Here is a 22,539-nt window from a genome sequence, read left to right as displayed (position 1 = left end):
AACTTTATTTGACCCTTTTCACACAGATATATCCTAAAATTGTTCATTTTAAGGTGCATTTGAAACCAAATTCAGGGAATGGTGTATTCCTTGTGACCACGTGCCATGTATATTGTAACTTGCTGATGTTTCACTGTACATTTGATTTATATGAAATCTAAAAGAACCTCCTTGGTTGCACATATATACAGCAAAATCACATCTCTCATGTAGTTTGAAACTGTGTATGCCCACAGTGAAGTTTCTCTAAGGGATAAATGTTATACTGTTATATTCTCCTTCTAAGACCAGCTTGATGACAAGTCTGATACCACATATAAACATTTCAATTTTTACTTTATTCAGATCTTTGCTACAATATTTCCACCCTGCTCTATTCTTTCAGCAATCCTCTCTCTACATATAGCTTTTCACAGATCCAAATGTTAGGCACATAAGATAAACTCTTAATCTGGCATACTATAAATTTATTCCACCAGGATGCATGATTTGTATGGATCCTGCTGAAAGTCTTTAATCAGTAAGTCCACCAAGTCCATCAGAACTCACTTCAAACCATGATTTTTTGGCAAATGACGTCTTTGTGAAAAAGTCATTTTTACATAATTCTCAACTAAAAAACTGAAGCCAGAAACTGAGTGTCTTTAACTTTTTAAAGAAAATATGTTTTTATGAATCCCCCACAAATTTTTAAATTGAGCACTTTAAACTTTCCTTTTCTGTTGCTATTGAAACATTAAACTCTACATAAATAAAAAAGCCCATTAAGCTTCTCTCACAAGAAATGACAGGTTTAAGCAAGCTCTGTTTAATGCTTCCTGATGAGACCGCAGTGCTCACTGACAGTACCACACATTGTAATTGAGAAAATACGTGCATGGCACTGATCTCGTATCAGAGAGCCCTGGGACGGGGCAGGAAGAATTGGGGCTGAGAAGAGCTCCATCGTTCTTATGCCATCTCCGGACGGGGGGTACCAGCACACCTGCCTCATCACAGCCCCCTTGGCCACCATCCCGCTGCGTTGCAGCAGGGCTGCAAGTCCGCAGAGCAAGAGGGGACGAAGGACCGCGCCTGCTTCACGCAAGCGCGGCCTTACACGGCCACACAGCTCTCAAGCCGAGAAGAATTTGTCAGCAGATGAACTCGCATTTGCTTCAAAATTAAAATTGCTTTTTTTTTCCTAAATCACCTCAGTGCTAGCCTCAAAGCACCCGAGCTGCCAGGCAGATGCCCAATCTGCTATACAAGGGAATTAGAGTGGTGTAAACAGACCACACACAGGTGACCGCTCAGAGGGGGGTTTAACCACCAAAACTGAGTTTGTACCTTTCTTCCACATTGCAGACAGCTGCGTGTGCCTCAGCTGGGACCAGCCACCTGTTTAATTCAAGCTGGACTACTGACCCATCTACCACTCCCAGGAAAGCCCTATGTTTAAGGGATAAATTCTGAAACCCCAACGTCTGAGCAGGTCTTGTGTGCCCGCAGAGATCAATACAGGACTTCTTGTCGAAGTAGGGTTAATCAGACAAATAAGCCCCACTACACAACCTAACCAACAGAAAATACTGAAAAGACTAGTTTCCTCTACCGGAGGGGGGAGAGAGAAACTCTGCGCAGAAGAATTATTTTCTTTCTCCTTTTCTCTAAGATACAATTCCTTTAACAGATGGACGGTGACTCCTGAGACCATTCACCTACACAGGAGTTTGGTGCAGAGCCTGCACCAGACAAATATGCAACGGGCGTGAGGTGTGAGACAGAGTCCTCTCCTGGGAAACATCTCCAGTGACTCCTGCAAGACACTTCCTGGGCTACGGCAACAGTGACCAATACGGTACAGCTCCATAATACTTTTCAGTCTGACTTCCTGTGCTCAGTTGCTCTTCAGTTTCAGAAGGGTTTGTATTTTCAGTGAAGTATTTCAAGCTTTGTAACAACCTAACGGGAAATCAGCAAAATCACAGAGGAGACTATGAAGAGCATCCACAGTTTGACAGGTCTGCAGAAAAACAAAACCCCGTGCGTCTCTGCAGCCTGTAGAGAAACAGCACACGCAATGGCCAGGAGCCATCACCCAGGCAGAAAAGGCCAGGACAAAGCTTCATCTGCAACCCTGGAAGTGTCGGACGCTCATACACAGCGACAAAAAAGCATCTGGTCTGCTATCCCTTTATATCAGCCTTGTAAAAAAACTATAGAAGGCTGAAGAAAACCCACAAACAACCCACAGTTTTCGTCTAGGGAAACTACTCACTGGGTATATTTGGCAACCTCTATTACCATACCTGGCTGAAACGTTGGTTGTGAATGAGACGCAGTCGTTTGTAAATGTCAGCGGAGTGGTGCCCGTGATATCCTCCCACTGTGCAGGTGAAGTACCTCCTAAGTAAATACAAACCACAGAGATTTTCTTTCAAACCCCTAGCATACACAGACCACATGAGACTATTTCTATCTTATTTTGCTTTGCAAGTAAACAGAGAACCCAGACGATAATGTTCTCAAACATCTGAATTACATGTTGTATATTAAGCCATATGTTACATACCAGAAAACGGTGCTGAAGTAAGCAAGGGACTTATCTACAGTCAATAGCAAAACTTCCCTTGATATCAACTAGGCCAGAATTACTTCTGCAAGCTATTTTTATTGACAACAGTGTATGACAGCCAAGGTTGAAATTCTTCATACTGGCTAAATATAAAGTAGTATTCAGTATTTGCTGGCAGGAATTCTTTTATAATGGCATGAGACCAGACGCAAAGCCCAGGGAACCGGTGTAAGCCTTTTGAATGACCTCAGCCGGCTTTGCTCAGGAGAGTTGAACTCTACTGGATCTAGCACATTAATGTCCCCTCACTGGAAAGCAAAAGCTGAACAGTTAAATGAGCGAGTGCAGAGGCACTGCAGTCACAGAAACCTTTGCAAAGAGCATGATTCTCTCTAACCTGTAATGCTACATAGAAGTCGAAGGCTGGGTGTCATGTCTCCTTTGTACCCATTGGTTACCCCTTCTCCTGACGGAGGCGGCACGGGAATTGTCATGGTTATCGGCTTATGAAATTTTCTTCTTCTTGGCTCCACAGTGACAATGGGACTGAAAGTTGCTTTGTTTCCAAGGATTTTTTTGACAATCTCCTCTGGAACTGGTTGAGCCTGACAACACACGGAAAATATTTCAAATTAGAGCTTCAAATTGGTTTTAGACATGCAGGATTTTTCTCCAAAAGACAACTCAATTTTCATTTTATTTTCTGTAGAATTTTGATTTATTTTTTCCTAGGCTGCCTTCCCTTATAGCTCTCGAGGGTGATTATTAGCACAGTTCATGCCTTCGTATCTTTCCCCACAACCCACTTATGATTTCCTAACAGCTAACTTGTAGAGCAAAATTATAAATCTCACAAGGTGCCTGCAGGATTTACTGAGAGGTTTCCAGAGGGTGGTTGTTTTTGTTTTTAATTTTCAGTGCTGGGTTACATGAAATAAAATTTCAGAATACAAAAAGAGTCCTATTGCGCTAGCAGAGTCTTGGGAAGTGAGGACTGGACAAGCCACTATGACACAGATGCTGAAGCATTCCCAAATCTCTGCCAAATACAAACCAGTGCTCGCTAAGAACACTTCCATTCCTGAGTTACCTCTGTTCTCAGCACTTCCTATGCTATTCTACTATTGATTTTTAGGAAAGATATACTTCCTTGGGTCAAAATCATAAAGAATGCAAATATTTGCATTAGCATTCAGCTGAGCTATAAGCAAATTTCAGACCTTCCACCTCCACTTTACGCCTTCAGTGATTTTCTAACTTTATACAGGAAGAAAAGGAAAAATAGCCAAACATGGATAGAAATGCTATATGATTTCTGCTGTTTTTGTCAAGTAAGACTTGAATTCAAAAGTGGCAGCCATCTCACAGGGGACCTGGGTTTTTGCATTTACTTTTTTTTTTTTATTTCAAGCCTCTGTTTCAATCAGGCTGACCTGTGACTTGCCGCATTATTCAAACTACATAACGTATTGACACGCCAAGAGTATGTAGCTACACTGCAGTCTCAGCAGCAACAACAGTGCATATGGAGATGTGCTTCCTTCACACTAAATAGCTCTGGTAAAGGCAGCTGTAAAATAGTAATAGCAGAGCTTCCAGTTTCTCAAGATTCATAGTCTTTATGAAATACTGTTAACAGATGAGAAATGTTTTGGTGTGAATTCCAGGCAACGGAATCTGAGTCAGCATCCCTGTCTCATAAACCCATCAGACTTGTCAGGTTATTAAGTAATTTTAAGTGATAATTAGCAGAACTCAGTGAAAAAGATCCCCCCTACAAAATATTTCTCCACTTTCTATGCAGTTTGTCTAAGGAGAATTTAAGCTATTTGCTCTTTCCAGATTCTGCCTATAGCTAGAAATGCCAGTGGTGAATGCCCTAAGCAACAACAGATGTTTATGGGGTTTTTTGACTCTGAAACAGCTGGCAGACAGCTGGACACACTCTTTCCCTACACACAGCCCTATGGCAAGGGGCGGTCCAGGCACAAGCTGCTCCTTGGCCAGGGCGCCTGGGACTGCACCGCAGCTGCGCAGCTCCATCAAGCTGGCAGCTCTGGCCATCCCGAAAGTGGCAGGCAGCGTTACGGAGGCTGCAGCTGCTCCCGGCCTTTTGCTTTTCCTTCAGAGGCTTAGCAGCACTCAAGGTGACAGTTGAAGAGAGCTGGGCTTTTGCCCCAAGTTGGAGGCCAGGGCATCACCTGGCACGCAAGCACCTTTCCAGAGCCTGGGCAGAGAATGCTACCTACTGTGCAACCTGCTTCTGCGGAGCAGAGGGCTCCTCAGGAGCAAGTTTTACGCATGAAGGTCAACAACGCTAGAAGAGCCTCTGTGTGAAGGCACCACTCACACGAAGCTGGTGACGACGGCCCTACCTGGAGCCCCACGCGGATTCTCTTGGTCAGTGCGCCCTCCGGGAAGGACGCCTGGACGCGGGGCACCGTCGTGCTGCTCAGGACCCCTCCTTCAGGGCCTATCTGGTTACTCTCCTGCTTGATTCGTGAAACCACTGCAAAGTACTGAGGGAAATCCTTCGTGACGATCCTGCAGATACGCTTCTTCTCTAGTTCCTCCACGCTGTCTAGCTCTGAGAGGGAGACACAATTAAAACATTGAGGTATTGCCTAACCAGGTTCATACCAGACACATCTGTTAATTAGTGTGAGGATTTTAATCCATCTTAAACTGTTCAAGAGGATTTTTAAGCTTAGGAAGTACAGGAAGAAAATCATTGCTATTCATTCAAGCTTTTGTTTCACTTTATCTTCTGCATACATTTGACAGTGAGAGATGACAGCACTGGCCACACAGATCTGCCAAAGCCCCTAACCACTGGCATGTGATGGTCTCTTCACCAGCAGCAAGTGCTGCAGAACGGCAGGTTCGGGGTGCAGCACTGCAACCCACTGAGATCAGGAGGAGACGGTCAAACTTCCTTCACTTTCTCCTCTAAATATGGAAGCACACGAGTACACTGATCTTTCTGAGCATACTTTTGAAAGACATTTATTTCCAGCCTCTTCCCTCTCACAGCTCTGACTTTCCAAACAGCACAGGAAATCACAGATGGTTCATGAACCATCCAACTCCATGCCAAGCACGCAAATCGGAATTTGGTCAGGTAAGGCATCCGAGAAAGGCATCTCCCAGAGCGGCGCTCATACAATCCTGACTGCACACTAAGGCCTGTAGTAGACTGTGGGTGTGACAGCACTGCCTGCCAGCACTACCAGCGAAACCACAGTGGGGACCTTCCACAGATCAGGCCTTCAGCTACATGCTCCAAGGTAACTGCATTGTGCTCCTCAGGTCCCACAGAAGCCTTAAAGCATCCTCAGAGATGACTGGAAGAGAAAGATGTCGCCAAAAATTAGTGCCCCCAGCCACATTACCAGCATGCCAGGTCACCAGGACTCAGAAAGGGGGACAGAGTATCTACCCATATTATATTAATTACATTATACATATGCACTGAGTAAATCTCTGTAATATATCACAAATATAACTAATTATGCAACTGCGTGTATATACATGCACTAATGAAATCCCCGTGATACATACACTGTTCACAAATGAAGATAATTACACGACCGTCATGCAATTCTCATGCAGTTTTCTTGCACTCTGCCTTTCTAGCTATTGACACTGGGCTTCATTCCAGCACTCCACACGCTCCCACTCTCACTTTGTTCTTTAAAAAGAGCGGCACGTTCGTAAAGAAAAAGTTTGTTCCGCAAAACACGACATTTCTACCAGATGCAGCAGGATGAAGCAGGAGGACCAGAAACAGTACCAAGACAATGGAAACTTGTAGATTCTTTACCTTCCAGGGCTGATACACTTTCTTCCTCTGAATATGTAAGTAGCAATTACAGCTCCAAACGATTAGAATGTAAATTTGGTAAAATGTCAGTTTTCCATTTTAAAACTTTCAGCAGGTAACTTGTTGCTGTGGAACACAGGAAGCTACAGAAGAGGAAATTTTCTTATCATAATGTCAGCTTCCCTTAGCTTTGACTCACAGACGCTATCTGAAGCCCTCTAATGAATTAGGTATCCTGCCGACAGCCTCTGGAAGCAATGGCTTGTGCAGGAGGCAAACTGGATTCTTAAACTCCCAGGCAGGTATAAACTTGACTGGTAAATCCTATGCATTCTCTTGTTTGCTGCTAGAGACTAAACCCACTGTAAGCTACTCACATAGATGATGGATAATTACGTTATGCTGAAGCAGAAAATTACTGTTTTATGTATGAAGATTTTTAAAATCCTTTGAGACTGACAGGAACTCTTGTTTGGAGGAGAAAGAAGATATGAAGTTTAGAGCAGCAGAGTAAAAGCCAAGCACGGAGAGGAGTTGGAGTATATATTTATACATACTTTGATAATACATATGTAAGCTTCCTCACCAAGTTGCCCTCAAACAAAAATCAGGGAAGGTGAGCAATCCTAAACCACCTCTCTGAATGCCATAAGAAATACAGCGTTAGCATGAGAGATATCATCAAACAGGGAAAACTTGTCTCGGGAGAAGTCACGTTTCCTGAATGCACCTCATGCATTTTATAGCAAGAGTGATCATCATTACTGCTTTCCTCAATTGCTGACACTTTATGCCTATGTAATGTGTTTCAATTTAAACCTCAAAGGATTTGGTGTTTTCTTTAAACCACAGAGAAATATGGTATAAGCCCCATCTTACAGATGGAGATAGCAAAGCAAGAAAGTCAGCAGTAGAACTGGGAAGAGACTCCGGGTGCCACTGTCTCCTGGATTTGTGCTGATAGCCCAAAGGACACCTATTGCCATCAAGTTTCAGTAAATCAGGAGGGATGCACTGTGCATACTCCATGCATATGTCTCCTTCTGCCACCCAAGTGTCAGGTACATTTATCCTAAGCCTCTGAAAAGCAGGTAGGAACAGACAATAGAAACTCAGACATGTTTCAACAATTCCCCATCTCATCTCTGAGCCTGGACCAGGCCCTCGCCTGGGTCAGCTCTTGCTGTCGCTTCTCAGCTCACACTCTCCTTCGCCCGTGCTACATTTGCCTTCTCCATGCAGTGATCCTTGGACAGGCCAATGATCCCTGTGATAAAACCAGGCCTACATTTCCTCACAACAGTCACCATCAGAACACGCTAAGGGCAGCATGCTGGGAAGCAGCTTTCTCTCTGAGCCACTTTATCGTGCTTCTCCCACTGGGACATGGCAAGCTGGCCCTTGGGCACGAGAGCAGTCTCTCCAGTAACAGCCAGTGCTCCCGGCCAGCAGCCTGCCTCCCTGCTGCCCCGGGGGAGCAGGACGGGGCTGGCACCGGTGGCAGCGCTGCTCAGAGGCAGGGACGTGGCACCAGCTGTGTTCCTCCACCAGAAGGCTCAGGGATGAGGGAAGCTACCAGGTATCGGGCAGGAAAGCCAAGCAGAGCACTGCCTCTTACGTCACTCCTGCGGAGATCCCGGAGCTCGGGGGGACGCGGCTGGGAGAAGCATCCTTCCAGCCTGGCCCAGGGGCCACCGGCGGAGATGGGCTCGGCACACAGAACAGCACTGGATGCATGTCCCAAGCAAATGCTGGCATTGAGTTTCCTTCTGCCAAAATTAGCAAATGATTTTGGTGAGGAAGGCAAAACCGAAGAAAGGACATAGGAAGGAAGTGTCAAGTAGGGCAGATGCGAAGAAAGAGAGGGAGGGGGAAAGGGCTGGCACTGACCCAGCATGGAGAAGGGAGCTGGTCAATGGAGTGAGGAATCAGAGACCAGGATGGAGAGGAGGAAGGAAGAGAAGAGGACTGCTCCCTTCTCCCCATCCGTGCTGCCACGCGAGTGCTGCATGACGGCTGCTGGGCAGGAAAGAGGGAGCCCAGCCACTCTCCTCCAAGGCGACCAGGACCCTGCAGGGGCCAGCTCAGGCCAAGGGAAGCGAGCGCATCGGCTTTGTCACACAAGAGGCTCCTGCGGCTCACTTTGCCCCTCTGTCTAACACCTTTCGTTCCCATCTTCAGATAAAGTAACGCAGAGCAAACACCTTCTAACTGAAAACGGAATCGGGGAAATCACAGAAAACCTGGTTATTTCAGGAGCTTCAAGGTGTCTTAGTGTGATCTGGTATCTCATTTCCCTTTCCAGTGCCTTAAAAGGCATTTTGCTGGTAGTGGAAAAGCAAATCCCACCTGCAACGAGGAGAGCGAACAGCTCTGGGGGTTTTGCAGCCCTCCTGCAGCATCTGGCTGCAGGGGAGAGCGGAGCAGGGCATCCCACCACACGGAGACTCGGCGGCGGGATGAGTCTGCGACGCCAGTGTCCCCACCGCGGAGACCAGCCTCATTAACAAATTATTGGCCTGGAAGGTGGGGTGCCCAGGAGACAGCGCTCACGTAGCAAACGGCAGGAGGGAGAAAGAGCGCAAGGGGCAGGGGGCAAGCAGAAATCACGGGCAGTGAGGCTGGGCTTAAAAAATGAGGGCATCTAAACCATCCTCCCTGCTTCAGTGCCTCACATATTTAACTAGATGCTCACAGTGCCATATACAGCAGGGAGCATCCTCAAATGACACAACATCCTTTACATGTTCTTTTAAACATTTTTGCACAGTCTCTTTTCTTGCTGTTCACAACAGAAGTTTAAGAGCGATAAGGTTGAAAACTTTTCTTGGAAAAGTGGCAAAATCACTGTAGAGTGATTTATGGTGGTATTTTAAACTGCAAGCATAAACAAGGTCAGACTCTGGTTTGATCTATAGATTCAAAGAACTAGTTATGTAGAAACTCCTGCTTCCCATCTGAAACCACACTGTGCAGCTGCAAGCATACTGTAGCCACAAATATTAGCACTTCTTGGCTCACTCACTACTTTGCAAATGTCTGTCAGGAGATTTGCTACCCCAGCACGTGCATTTGTGACCATAATTTGTCCAGTGCTACAGAAAGACACCTGTAAAGGGTGCAGGAACATAAAACGCAAGGGCAAATTACACCTGAAAGAAGCTCTACTGAAAATGTAACGTGTCTACCAACCACAAGACAGAGAGCTTTCTCCTTAAAAAAAGAAAAAAAAAAAGGATATTTTAGTTGATTAAAATTAAAAAAAAATTAAAGCGTCCTGAGAAGGCGGCTCCTGGTGAATCCCCGCTGCCCGGGGAGCCTGGGCCTTCCCGGGGCCGAGTGCTGCGCGGCACCTGTCCATCACTGCCTTTAGAATAACAACTACTTTAAGCAGAAACCTCACAGCACCAAAGACAAACCGGCTCCTTCCATTAGAGTTCACTGTTCCTCCACGGCAGCGAGGGTGAAGTTCTGCTACTATTTAATCGTGCATTTAATACCCTGAAGCGTTGCCTGCTGCTCTCGATTACGTGGAGCCTGACGTGAGGTTGTCCCAGCAGATGGTGCTGCTTCCAGGAAAGACCAGGCAGCGTTTCAGCAGTCCCCACGGAGGAGGAGGAAAGATGTCCTCACTTTCGTCCCTGCTGGCTGCGAGAAGGGCAAAACAGCAAAAAAGCAAGACAGAGAAGCAGACTTCATCTTTAAAAAGCCAGCGTATTAAGGAGACAGGAAGAAAAGTATGACTGTCCTGCTTCTCTGCGCAGCTGGGAAAGCGCCCGTGCTTCACAGCAGGTCCCACACAACGCTGACCGGCTCCTTTGAGGGACGGGTGGGCGCTGCCGAAGCAGGATACGGCCTTCTGGGACGACGGCGCGGGTGAACTTTCTTACAGAGACACACTGAACTGCTAGGAAGGACTGACCACCTAGCAGGCACCAAAGCCTTCACTGTTTCCTTTTCATTTCAGTTAAAGTTTGGTTCTGTCTCCACAGCTCACACCTGGAATCAGACACTGTCCAAAGTTTTGGCTTCTGAGAACCAAGATTTTCCTTTAGATCCAAATCTATCTGTGATATTTTGTAACCAACCGGTAAAACCGCAGATGAAAGAAACTGCTTTTAATTCTATGAAGTTGTGATTTTATGTCATTTCTCGGAAGACCTTTTAACACAGAAACAGTGTCATTTAACTGGATATGAATTTTTTCAAAACCCTTGTACTATTTTAGTTTTTTTTCTAACTAGACAACAATTAAGCTAAAATGAACATAGCAAATAATCAAGACAGTGCTCTGGGTGTGTCTGCAGTATTTTTTTTCCCTTTCTCTCTCATAAATGATTGCTTGGACTGGCAAATGGCATTTCTGTGGCTTGGCTTTCGAGATGCCAAATATTTTCGCTCTAAGGAAACACTTGAGGGTCCATCGCACTTCCTGCGATTCAGCGGCTGCGCGCACGCACACTCACCTCAAACAGCAGCTCCCCAGAAGGGAAGAGTCACCTGAAACCTCAACAGACCAGAAAGTTGTACTGCAGCTCCAAACTGTGAAGCCTGTTATTTCAGGCTCTGGGGACTTTGTGCCCACCTGTAAATCCACCCATGCTGCACCTTTGGAGAGCTATGTTGTTAGGGATGCAAGTCGGAGCGCTTTAGAACAGCATTTCGTGCCCAAATCTCCCATCCCCAAATTGAACTGAGCTCTGTTTGGAAAGCACCAGCAGCGAATACGCAAGTTGCTGATCAGTTCTCACTGCCTCAACGCCGACAAGGCGCAGATACTTCGGCCAAGTGACAGATCATTGTTTCCTACCTCTTGTGTTAGTGGGTGGGGGCCGGTGGTGAATTTTTTTTTCCTGAGGAGTCTTGCTTTCAATCCCAGGGCATTTCTTGCCCAAGCAATATTATACTGGGTCACACTCATTCTTTTGCCCATTTCACTGCTTTTAAGTATCCTTCCATTATGAGATTTATTGCATTCTTCCAAACCCACCAACCCACCACTTGCAGTATTTCTGCCTTATATTTATTTCAAAATAAGTAGCCAGGATAGATCACCACGCAACAAACAGGTCTTGACTGTTGCTGTTTATTTCTACATGCTCATGTGCAGCTCAAGCACTTTTGCTGCACAAGCCCATTCTGCTGTTCCTGTTCCCAGAAGACGAGGAAATCAATCCAAATGCTCATCTCTCATCTCTCTCAGGAAATCTCTCACAACACTACTATTCTTTCCATATTCTCAAAACTTGCCCTGTTACTGAGCTTGCCCTCTGCAAACAAGAAACAGCCAAGACCAAGGGCAGAGGCTGCTCACAGATCCCTCTCAGAGCTGCCCTCTGCACCCTGATCATTTGCTTTGAATGGCTTTTGCTGATAATGAGGGAACTTTCCTCCAGCTCCTACCCCAACACACTGTGACTTTCCCTAGGGTGTTATCCAGAGGAAATCTAGGTGCCAAGCACAGGCTATTTCATTCACACTGAGATGCGAAGTGTGAGAGCAATGGTGTATCAGCAGAAGTATCGAAAAGCACTTGCTAGGGAGAGAACGGAGCGGTGCCAAAGGCCATGCCGCAGCCCCAGCCGGGCTGTGCCCAGGATGTGTCATCAGGGACCATCTGTCACAGCATCTCCTGATGAATTACACACAGCTGAGCCCTCTCCTCTTAAGGGGCCATCATGTAAACAGCAATGTCTAAGCAAAATCAGGGGGCGAGACCTCCCAGAGGGGCAGGGGCGACACCAGGAAGGCAGGGTGAGCGCTGCTGGGAGGCGACCTCTGCAACGGCTGTTATTTACAGTTTATCTTTGGTTTGGAGTGACCTGAATGCCGCCCTGCCGAGGCAGCAGAGACACACTGACCGCCAGCTGCGACGCTGTTCCCAACCCCGCGCTGCACAGAGACTGCCCCTCTGCTCGAACCGGGCACGGCTTCAGGCCAGAACTTACCGCTCACCTGTCTTCAGGCCACTGCTGCAGCATTTCCCTTTACACACTTTCCATTAGTTTAACATGTAATGCAGCGCGTTCCCCAAAGCCAGATATCCCCGGCACTGTTTTACTTCAGGTTGCTTTAGCCTGCACATGCTAGCAGGCCTGCACAAGGATAAGGCTTGCCAAAGCTTTGATAAAATGTTTTTACCTTCATCCATGCCATTGAGTATTTCAGTTAAGTCTTCGTGTTTGCTGTCATACTGATGTTCCTTCCACGTTTCACCATTTTCACTTCGAAGCACGATTAATTCTCTTTCCTTCCCTCGCATTGATCCAAAATGCGGGATTTCCACTATGACGGGGCTAGACAAAAAAGGAACCATATTATTTTTAGTCATACATCTCCTCACTGCCCTTAACTTTCCTATGGGCATTAAATTCTTAAAACTACAGTCATTTAAATAATAAGCACTGTTATGGTAAAAATGAATTTAAAATTGCCAAAGCTGCACAATCCTTTATCACTTAAACTATAAGCCTTACGAAGCTCATTTTTAATGTAAGCTTTTTGAAACAGCTGTCTACATGAAAAATTAGCTACAAATTTTGGTAAAAATAGTTTTCCCTGCTCATTTATCCTGGGATGTAGGTGATCCAACCTGCCTCCAGCACACGCAGCACTGTTGATTTTTAATTGCCATTAGCAAAAATCAAAAGCAGGATTTGGCTCAAGGGATTTTAAGGGGCAAAGTTAGTTCAGAAACAGTCCAGCTATCCCAACGCATGCAACAGCTACTGACTGCAACAGGGACTGTGTGTGCGTGTAGGATTTAGACTTCACGCTAAGTCCCGGCCTTCTAAAAGCTCCCTCTGGCTCTGTGTTCGTGCAGCTTCTGCGCAACCAGACAGGCCGTTTCTCCTCACTTTCTCCTTCTGGTTCTCATGGCCCAATCCCAGCTGCAGCATCCGTAGGGGAAGCGTCACTGGGCAAAGTTTAGCTCCTTTCAGAATGGATTTCTCTGCGTTAAGCAACAGCATGACCACACCAATATTAGTAACTGTCAAACATTTTGGGGGGAAGGAAGGGGAATGGGAAGGTGCTTAAATAATACACCTACGTCACCGGACAATGTACCTTACACAGAGGACTTCAAGTGCGTTATTAAACAAGTACTGTGAACAACCAACAGAAACCACCATTCGCTTCATGTGCCATTCCTCGACAAAACAGACACTTTTGCCAAACGCTTCACAGGCAGGATATGCAGATTAAAGTATGCTAAGACAAACTGACTGAAATCACACAATAAGTGAACAATTATGGATTATGCAGCTTTAAGACATTTAAATAGACAGTATCATTATTTTCCTACAGAGGTTGTAAAGGATTTCACCTCTCTGTAATTACTCAGTTAAAGATAGTGTCACACGATGGGGAAAGTACGTGGTATATAGTACTGTACCCCGGCAAGGTGCTGGGCTGCCCCTTAACCAATCAGTTACCTGACTGTGGAAATCAAAGCAGCCATTATGAGTGAAAACACAGAATAGTTGGAAGTCCAGAAGAAGAGTCAGATTTTTTCAACAAAAATAGTAAAAGACAGTTTAATCAATGCATATTTCAGATGCTTTTAGAAACACCCAGGCTGTTACTCTTATCTCAAGTCCTTTAAAAAGCAATGTAGCTGCCGTCTCCCATGGTGTGCAGCAAGCAAATACCAAAAATTCAAATACATTGTTCCGTAAGATGTTTACTCTCTAGTTAGAAAGGAATACAAATGGAAAACCAACATTGTAATACAATCTTTGCAGGCTAATAGGTCAGATACTGTCTCTGTAAATATTTAGAAACCACACAATTTTGTGCATGAAGTTTAACAAGGATACTCAGCGAGAAGGTATTAAACAGGTATTGAACACCAAACACTCACCAATATTTTGAAAACCTAATGCAATAAATTTCATGATACGGTCTGAAAACAACAGTCAAAAATACACAGAAACATTCTTACATTTTTAGCATACACATTGCAGCTCCTCTCGATAGCATCCTTGGGTTTTAAAATTTATTTTTAATTTAACTTAACAAGATGCCTCCTGCAGTTTGAAAAGATTATTATTTCTCCAACATTGTTAAATGAAGTCATTTACTCAATGACATTTTCTCTAAATGATCTCTCATAAATAATAGATTTTACATGACCACATTTTACAATGCTCTTCCCACCACAGACTCACTTCAAGGCCTGTCAATACCTTCTCTACCACAAGGCTGAACTTAAAGGACCGTCACTGTGTATTAAAATGTATTTGATGCAGTCGAAACACTTCAAATTTAAAAAATTACAAAAGCACAGAAGTTATGAAAGCAGAATGCTGGCAGTGAATTTTACATGCCTATAAGCACAAGGTAGTAGCAGAGCTATATTAAATCAAGCCACTATGATTTTCTTTCAGTGACATAAATCAACTGAAAGCTTCAGAAAACTGAAAAAAAATTATGGGAATAACAAAAAATTGGAAACAAAAGAAAACTGTAGACATTCTGTATCTTTTCTGTACATATCCTACCCAATAAATTTTGTTCCTTGTGGACCAAGCTGCAGGATTCGGCTAACCATGCTCTCGCCCTCATTTAGAGGGGGAGGACTTTTAGGAAGATGCAGTTTACTGAATAACATCCATGCAGCAGGAAGAGAAACGAGAAGGGGAAATTAGGAACAAGCTGTCATTCCCGACAGGACCGGCAGTTCACACCAGGGCGCCACTCATGGTAACGAACAAAATTTATAATTAGCAGGGGGGGGGGGGGGGGGGGGGAAGCCACATCATAGTGGATTGTTTCCCCTACTTGAAGCCTCGCAACGTGTCAGTTCCTAGCGTCTGCAGGCCACCGCGCTCGGCGGCGCGCCCCATCCCCGCTGCGGGCAGGCGGGGAGCTCGGCCGGAGCTGGGCGGGCGCCGCGTCGTCGTCAAGGGCCCGGCTGGGCTGCGGGCCCTTGCGCGTGACTTCAGCTAACCCTGCTGCGCCGGGGCTCTGCCTCGGGTACGGCAGCCCTCGCGCAGCGAGAGGGCCAAAACCTGTTCTGGGTTACCGGCGCGTGACTCCTTTTGACGTCAAAGGGAGGTTGCGTGAGCGGCCGAGGGCAGGATCTGGCTTTTTCACAGCTTTCCTTACTTTTGGCTCCACCCTGCAGCCATGAAAGAGGCAAAGCTCCCCTTAAAATACAAGGGGACTTTTGAGGTAGGAATGGCAGGTTGGCATTTTTTAATATTTCAAGATAAGTAGCCTATCTTACATGCTCAGACGAGGTAAATTCAACATTTAACTACTTCGATCCACAGGATAAAGGAAATAAAAGATGCAACATGAGTGTCAACAGTGAAATTCATAGAACAACTCACCCCAAAAACTGTGCCCCTGCTGGCCCCATCTCTACAAGTCTACTTGCTAATCCTTCTCCTTCCACCATTGGCGGGGGGCTGGCCAGCTTGTGCCTCTTTACCAAGCGGCAGGTGATGCGGGTCGGTGCCGTACACTTGCGTGGTGGGATAATAATTCTCATTCCGTGGTGGCGACTACCCCTCATTGAACCCCCACGTGCATCAACCATAAAACTAACCAGGAAACTGTAGGGAGAAGGAAACACGTCAATGAAAACGGTCACAAATCAAGCAAGAAAAAGTTCAGGCAAATCAAAGTCAACTGTCAAAATCTTTAAAATATTATTAGAAAAGTCCTCCCACGCCCAACTAAACTAAAAAGATTAAAAAGATTCTTTTAAAATTTATACTTACACTTGAACTATTGGTTAACAAAAGCAGGAATTTCTAAAGCTCTAGCAACATCACGGCGAAAGGCGCAGCTGCTACCGAGTCATTTGGATTAAAAGAGTACACATAAGTAGTGTATTAGTGTCTTAGAATTTTTCATTGGCCCTCTGTTACTGTTAGTTCTACTGCCGTCTATGAGTAATTAGCCTCACATGCAGGAAGGAACCAGAAAGTGTAAAAAAGGGAGAATCGAAACTGTTCTTTTATTTTCAGGATCTCGGTCCCCAAAATCTTCCGCTAACACCCCCTTTGTGAACACCCTGGACGGCTGGTGGAGCCAGGGCTGACACTGCGGGCGACGGTCAGGGCTGCTATGAGGTTGCACTGGTGGGGAATGAGGGAGAAGCCCAAGGACAACTTGGGCACTCTGAAGAAAATCATGCCATTACTCTTCTGGGAAGATGGCATGTCTTATCAAGAAGCTACGTTTAATGAAATATTGCAGTTTCCAGTGTCATTCCAATGTATAACTTTCCATTTATTAATAAAAGGGAAGCAATTACATTTTAAGTGGTAATTGGTAAGTTTAAAGAAAAATCTCTTTATTAGAAAAAGAATAATGAATATTAACAAGAATTACTGTTAATAATCATGTTTTTTTTCATCTACAAATTAGTGAGAAGCTGCATTTGTGAAGTGTTATGGCCCTTAACCAAAAAAAACCCCCAAAAAACCCCAAAAAACCAAAAAACCCCAAAAAACAGTGACAGCAATGGGGAACGGGCTCCCAGGACAAGCAACCAAATTCAACCTCCTTCAAAATTCTGCAGCAAAAATCCTTCCAATTTAAGGGGATCAAGCATTTAGATTCCTTTAGGGCTAAGCACAAACAGGGGATCTCTTTTGGGGCTTCAAAATACCTTCCCTTCTCTCACTAGGGCACTGCTGCTTCCCTTCCTACATAAGTGCCAGATGGACATTTCCAGCTCTCTGTACAAACCTGTCCTGCTTCTGCCTAAAGCTGTCCCTGCCGAAATCCTAAACATAATCCAATATAATTTCATGGTTACCACTGGGCTTCAGCTAGTACATACGGTAATTAGCCAGCATCAGCTGGGACACGAGTTACAAATTCAGTCTTCATGCTGACACATTTTTGTCTGCTCCTTCTGTACGATGTGCAGACATTGGCACAGCTGGCAGCTCTCCGCATGTTCAAGGCTGTTGCCAAAACTTTCTGATCTTGAGGACTAAAACTTAAGGTAATTAACAGGCCAATCCATTCAATTTCCTGGTTTCTTACTGTAAATTGAACTAAAGATAAGAACCAACAATCCCGGGAGGGTGTTGAAGATTCTTGAAAAAACTCCCGAGTGCTCTTAAGCATGGACGACAGCAGGATATCAAAAGTAACAGTGACATGTATTGGTCAGTCCTGCAAAGTCCAGGTGTATTCGGAAGCCCGGCCAACTGAGGCAGGGGAAAATTCTGCACAAAAGCAAGAGTGTAATCAAAACTTTGTATTTAGTCGTCTGTAGGAGACATGCAGATATGGAAGCAAAACATAAACATATTAAGTAGGAAAGCAAAGCTGTCCAACTGAATTACAGAAAAAGAAATTCCCATGTTGTCCTTCTCAAACTAAAGAAAAAGAAATCACGGGGGAAAGGGGAGGTGAAACAGTCCTCAGAGCTGACCTAACTCCAACTGATCATTTCCTCTGGCTCAGGTACCTTACAGCGCCAAAGCATGGAGTAAAATTCACCATACTTCACAGGTAGTTTTCATACAAATAAATTGTTTCCACCTTTCTCTCCCTGATAAGCACGCTGTACGCTACTGAACAAAGCTGATTGTTGCCACTAGGGTATCCCAGTTCCTCATAAGAGCAATTATTTTTCAGTAGAATGGGATCTTTGCTGAATGTTTAACCAATTTTCTACAAATATTAGATCCGTGTGTCAGAAACAATACTCTCAACCTCTAAATTATAGAGTATGTAAGTGATGGCAATCAGTATTTATAGATCTCAGAATCTTACATGTCAGTAAACTTTTTTGACTTGAACAGTTTTCTGTTTGCTAACAAAAGGCCATAAGAAGCAAAGAAGCCAGCTCTACAGGGCTTAGACCTTTGCTTCCTTCTCCCCTTTACTGACTGAGCACTACTCAGCATGCTTACATTACTGTCAACATGTTTATGTTGCTTTCTCTCCCTGCAACTGCTCTATATGGTAAATGGTGAACCCTGATGGGATCGGGCAGATGCCACCGGGCATGTGGAAAGAGAGGCCAATGGCGGGGGTACTCCTCAGAGCCGGCAAGGACCCAGCTCCCGACTTGCTGGGAAGGGAGGTCAAAAGAGGCCATTAAAATTTACTATAAAGCAAAGTAAAATATTAAGCAGGGACTCAGAGCCCAAAGTCACAGAATCGGAAAATACTGAAAGAAATCTGTCGTAGTTGTGTCTTGATGGCCTTTTGAAAATGCCCATGATCTTGGTGTGCAGAGAAGACGGGCCCAATTCAAACTGCTTCGACGTACGTAGGGCAGAGAGGTGGCCAGCTGGAACACGCATTCGATGCCTACCCACCAGCGACTCCGGGAGGACACATGTGACACTTGCTTTGGTACAATGCGTTCATTTGGGGAGCTGCATATCATGTACGTGATTACTCACATGTTTAGCCAGCTCATAATTAACAAAACAGTTTGTTTTTCATTTTTTGCAAAAATGGAAAAGCCAAAGCTTTCACTCAGATAAGATGTGCTGTGTCAGTAGAGGACATCTGGGGCAACTCCACATGTGGTCAGAAGAATCCAAACTGGATTGACCCAAGTAAGAAAGAGTGGATTTTCAATAGCACCTAGGCACCTAAACCAACTGTCTTTAATACAAATATCAATGGAAGTTAGAGCCTAGGTACCTATAAAAACCTGGCTGCAAGTTCCTAGGTATGTTTATACTGCAGATTGCAAGGTCGTGCAGAGACAGCTGAGTCAGGTTCGATACCAGGCAATGATAACAGCCCACCCTTGGCAACCTGGAGCTCACACTGCTGATATCATTACTTGGAGGAAGGGTAGATTAGCCCCGGGAGTGAATCTCCTCTGCAGCACAGCAACTAGCCCATTTGTAGCCAGCTTTGTGCATCTGCACCACACTGCAGCCTTCAATGAAGACAAAACCCTAAACAGATCAGCCTTCATGTGTAATGCTACTGGATAAAGGTAATCATTGTCAACAGCGTATTAATTATTTACTCATTTAGTTTTCAAATTAGTAACTTACCATTTTAAACAATAACAATAATTTCAAACAGTATTTCATGCACTTTCAATAAAAAGAATTAGTAGCTGGTGCTTACCTAAATTAATACTTCACTAATAATGGATACTACAGTATGATCTCTAAAACACAATGCTAAATGCTAGTGAGCATTTCTACTTGAATACATGGAAAGGATGAGGATGTGGGCGAATGCACTACAAACGTCTACACACACACTGACTGTGGGAAAAGAGTTAAAAAAAGAAAAAGAAAAGAAAATGAAGATTCACAGAAAGCACAGAGTTATCACCTTGAATCATACTGGGGAAGTGGAGAGGAATAGCTGCAAAATAATTTAGAAAGCAAATGGGAAAAATTAATATAAGATAATTAGAAGCAAGCAACAGAAAATATCAACAATAAGCGCAAAGGAAAAGTAACAATCAGAAAAATAACAAAAGCAACACATTTGAGGGCCAACTCCAGAAATTATTTGGCTTTTGCTTCACATATTGTGAGCTTTGTCATATAAAATATGCTGCACATGGAAAAAATATCCTAAAGGAAGTGTTCATTTAATTAATCAACACAAGTCCATAATATGTCAGAGAAATGGAGAAAACATCTGTGATTTACCTAGGTCAATAAAGAATTTATGGTAACAGAACTTCTTTGAGTTTATTTAATTCCCAAAACATGCTTCAGTGTGTCATGGAAAATCAGTTCTTGTGCTTTTATATAGCAATTTGTTTTCCAAAGTATAAAGAGATGTACGGTGGGACACTTGAAAAGAAGAATATCAAGTCTTTACGCCATTCCTTACAGTGCTTTCAAAAATGAGTTCTTGCATGCATGCAGGAGGTTGGAGTAAGCTATGATCAATCTATGATTATGATTAATGATTAAACTATGATTATGCCACCTTGCAAGACTCATGCAGTATTTCTGAGTTTCTCATTGTGGGAGCGAGAATGTTACACATTAATTTCTTTCCTTGGGCTCAGAAAACCAAGAAATGAAAAAAGGCAACATGAAGAGAGCACATCCACATTTCAGTTAGGGAGATACACATGTAAGCTCACCTCTGAAAAGCTTAAAGCCACTTTGCTGAAGGGTCTCTACCTTTCTAGTGACCTCAAGATTCATGCCATATTTCAATGTATTGCTTACAATGGGCCCTGTTCGAAACACATGTTGGCAAAACAACCTATCTGAACTCAGAAAGAGGAGAATGATGCATTAGCTTAAAAAAAGGAAGAAAAAACAGAAGAGCCCAAATTACTGACATTTCCTTCTTTCTTCCCCTTTCACTGATACATAGCTGGATCTCCACATCTCCACACTCCCAAAATTCCCCTTCCGACTCGGTTAAGAAAATGGGATCAAACGTCAATGCTCAGTCGCTCCAACAGGTACGGGGAAAGGAGCAGCCCAAAGGAAGCACCCGCCGCTCCTCCCGTCACCCTGCCTGCAGGGCCGAGGCCGAGGCCTGCAAAGCACGCCAGGCCAGGGCACCGGCACGTGTGGCGATCTCAGCTCCAACACCCACACCAAATGGCTGCAGAAAGACTGGAGGCACAGGGGATGGGGAGGAAGCGTTGGGAACAAGCAGAAAAGGAGCTGCTTTTCAGAAAAGGCAGGCAGAGGAGAAGAGAAGTCACTATCCTCTGCGCATCGGACGGGCTCAGCTACTGGAAGACGTGAAGGGAACATTTGTTCGATGCCCCTAGAGGAAGTTCACAGGCAAAACCAAACAATATCACACTATAATACGGGCCCGTGTTAGAAAAGAAAAACAATAAGGTTTTTCTAAGAAAGGAACTGCATCATCGCAGCACCAGTTCCGAGGGACTCTATCTGCCAGAAGGGAAATGAGCAGCGTGGTGCCCAGCTTAGCCCTCCTCCCCTGCACCGTGGCACAGAGTTATCACCTTGAATCATACTGGGGAAGTGCAGAGGAATAGCTGCAAAATAATTTAGAAAGCAAATGGGAAAAATTAATATAAGATAATTAGAAGCAAGCAGGGCCGCAGCCTCCCACAGCAGCTGAGGCCATCCCTACATTAGCCAGTAGGGCTCCACAGAAGGAGCAGACCTGAAGCAATGGATGCTGAAGAGCCTATGTCCGCATAAGGCGTTTGGGGGGTTTGGGACCACTAGAGATCATCTTGAAGAACTAACAGCAAGCCAGTAATCTGTAAGGCCTGAAGAATAATAAAGAGATTGCAACTCACCTCCTGCCTTCACCAATCCTCAAAACAAAAAGGGGCCAAAGCACATGTGGCGAGAGTAAATTGTGTCAAATCAATTTCATTTCCTTCTTCAACAGGTTAACTTACACAGTGGATGTATGGAAGTAACGTATTTGTATTTCACTAAGGAAAGGAGGTATAGTATAGATAAGGTAAATGCACAACTGTGTTGTTACCTCAAAAGAGCGACCATCAGTGTTTTATCATTGAACTGGAAGGGAATTTCAACTGGAGTGCCCTGCCCTGGGCCAGGTACTATCCTAATATTCTCACTCATGATTTGAACGCTGGACAGAACAAAGTTCTGAAAACATCTGGGAAAATAGGATGAGGATTCAAAGCTATCCTGCTAAAACGGAAAAAGGCTCTGAAATCAACAAGATGCAATATAGTAAAGACAAATGCACGCAAACAGAAAGAAGAAATCAAAGACACAAACACAAAATACAGAATAAATACCTAGACTGAATAATTTCAGGAAAGAATCGAGAAATTCTAGCAGATTACAAGCATGAGTCAAATGGAAGCTGCAGTTACCAAAATGAAAATTCTCATTTTGGGATTTCTTAAGATTACGTCCGTCATGTGTCAGCAAAGATAATGATTCTGTCCTACCCAGTACTGGTGACATCTCTGTGGAGGTCTGGTGCCCAAACTGGCTTAGAAATAAACTATTGTTGAACAGGGGAGAGCCACAAGACAGCAGCAAGAATGAGGTGAGATTTGGAGAAAGCAAGACCTACGACGTAAGCGTGGAGGACCTGGTACATTTGAGTCTATAAAAGAGAAGATGACATGCCTTCCAACATATAAAAAGTTCTTTTTATTAGAATAGTAAGATGTTCTCCATGACTACGCGGGGTAAGGCAAGAAATAGGCTTAATTTGCAGCAAAGAAATCTTAGTTCAATATCAGGGGAAGAAACATTGT

General features: G+C 44.4%; 1 protein-coding gene across 1 annotated transcript in view; it reads right to left on the bottom strand.

The window, feature by feature from the left end:
* ANK3 (ankyrin 3) overlaps window positions 1-22,539 on the bottom strand; it is a 354,620-nt gene that overhangs the window by 38,150 nt on the left and 293,931 nt on the right. The window contains exons 28-32 of the mRNA XM_064513712.1: window positions 15,719-15,943; window positions 12,522-12,676; window positions 4,933-5,144; window positions 2,955-3,162; window positions 2,292-2,388 (exon numbers count right to left, since the gene is read on the bottom strand). Of these exons, the coding sequence (XP_064369782.1) occupies window positions 2,292-2,388; window positions 2,955-3,162; window positions 4,933-5,144; window positions 12,522-12,676; window positions 15,719-15,943 (897 nt within the window). The remainder of the gene's footprint in view (window positions 1-2,291; window positions 2,389-2,954; window positions 3,163-4,932; window positions 5,145-12,521; window positions 12,677-15,718; window positions 15,944-22,539) is intronic.

Source organism: Dromaius novaehollandiae, chromosome 6 (genome assembly GCF_036370855.1).
Source record: "Dromaius novaehollandiae isolate bDroNov1 chromosome 6, bDroNov1.hap1, whole genome shotgun sequence".
Classification (NCBI taxonomy): domain Eukaryota; kingdom Metazoa; phylum Chordata; class Aves; order Casuariiformes; family Dromaiidae; genus Dromaius; species Dromaius novaehollandiae.
The sequence above is the reverse complement of the archived record's forward strand: the minus strand, read 5'-3'. Positions and strand labels throughout refer to the sequence as shown.